At 50.3% G+C, this 1,288-nt stretch overlaps 1 protein-coding gene across 1 annotated transcript; it reads right to left on the reverse strand.

Annotated features, from left to right (window-relative positions):
* Window positions 1-308: 308 nt before the first annotated feature.
* On the reverse strand, window positions 309-1,270 carry LOC119591047 (keratin, type I cytoskeletal 10-like). Its single transcript, XM_037939775.1, has 2 exons — window positions 1,190-1,270; window positions 309-1,040 (listed from the first exon to the last, which is right to left on the reverse strand). Exons 1-2 carry the CDS (start codon window positions 1,268-1,270, stop codon window positions 309-311), a joined length of 813 nt encoding a protein of 270 aa, XP_037795703.1.
* Between the last annotated feature and the right edge of the window lie 18 nt (window positions 1,271-1,288).

Raw genomic sequence — 1,288 nt, forward strand, 5'->3', positions numbered from 1 at the left:
AAGAAGAGCTATATATTATAAATCCATTGAAAGCTATATATAATATTAATTATAGCTCCTAGAGCATCATAGTAAATTTCAAAATTGTTATTGTTATTGTACACTTCTTTAGATGTATTTTGAAGCAAATTAGGAACGAGAAATATTAGAAAGAAAAACAGGCTGCACAAATGAACGCCGGTGCGTAGCTCACATAGCGAATATATTTAGAATCGCACACTGTAAACGGAAAAGGAAGCCTCAATTTCCCATAAACGCCGGCCTATGTCAAAAGCTTCATTATCAGTTGGGAAGACCGTAGCTAGTGCTCAGCCCATGGGACCCAGTACCAAATGACCCAGATCCCTGGGATCCAGTAACAAATGACCCAGATCCCTGGGATCCAGTGCCAAAACGATCCACCGCCGTGGGATCCAGTGCCAAACGATCCACCTCCGGGAAGGACCAAGGGACCCTGTTCCGCCGGATCCACTTCCATGGGACGCAGTAGCAAAGGACCCAGCCCCATGTGATGTGGAGCCAAAGGATCCACCTCCTTGGGATCCACTGCTAAATTTGCTGCCAAACGATCCGCTGCTATGGGATCCAGTTCCACGGAAGCCACCGCCCGTGGAGCTCACAAAGTTGTTGGTGGGCGTACCGTAGCTTGTGCTGAGTCCTGTCGAGGTTCCTGAACTGCCGCCTCCGAAGTTGCCACTAGAAAAAGCGCTGCCCCCAGCATGTGATCCTCCACTGAAACCCCCACTGACGGAGCTGCCTCCTCCACCGCCGAAGCCACTGCCGCCGCCAGCATGTGATCCTCCACTGAATCCTCCAAGTGATCCCCCACCCAATGAGCTGCCTCTTCCACCGCCGAAGCCACTGACGCCGCTAGCATGCGATCCTCCACTGAATCCACCAGCTCTTCCACCAGTGAAGGAGCTACCGTGGTCTCCAGAGGAGCTGAAGCCTACGGACGGGGCGCCGTAACTCTGGCTAATTCTACCAGGAAAGCAGTAGGCAGCGCCCACAAACAGGCCAAGCACAGCGATGAATCGTCTCTGAAAAGGGGAAATCAACGCCATTTACCGTTTTCATTCGTTTTAAACTTGATCATCGTTCCGCTCAAAGAATGACAGTCACTAAGCTAATGAACAACTTTTGTTTTCTCCGAGGTCAAACTAAGCAATAGCAGAACAAGTGTCCTTACCATATTGGAGCCGATGAAGAAACTACCCTCGCTAACCCTAGCGCGGCCTTTTATACAGGGCATGAAACGCCTCAAGGCCATTGTTCATCGTGCACGCTC

Source organism: Penaeus monodon, chromosome 28, assembly GCF_015228065.2.
Source record: "Penaeus monodon isolate SGIC_2016 chromosome 28, NSTDA_Pmon_1, whole genome shotgun sequence".
Classification (NCBI taxonomy): domain Eukaryota; kingdom Metazoa; phylum Arthropoda; class Malacostraca; order Decapoda; family Penaeidae; genus Penaeus; species Penaeus monodon.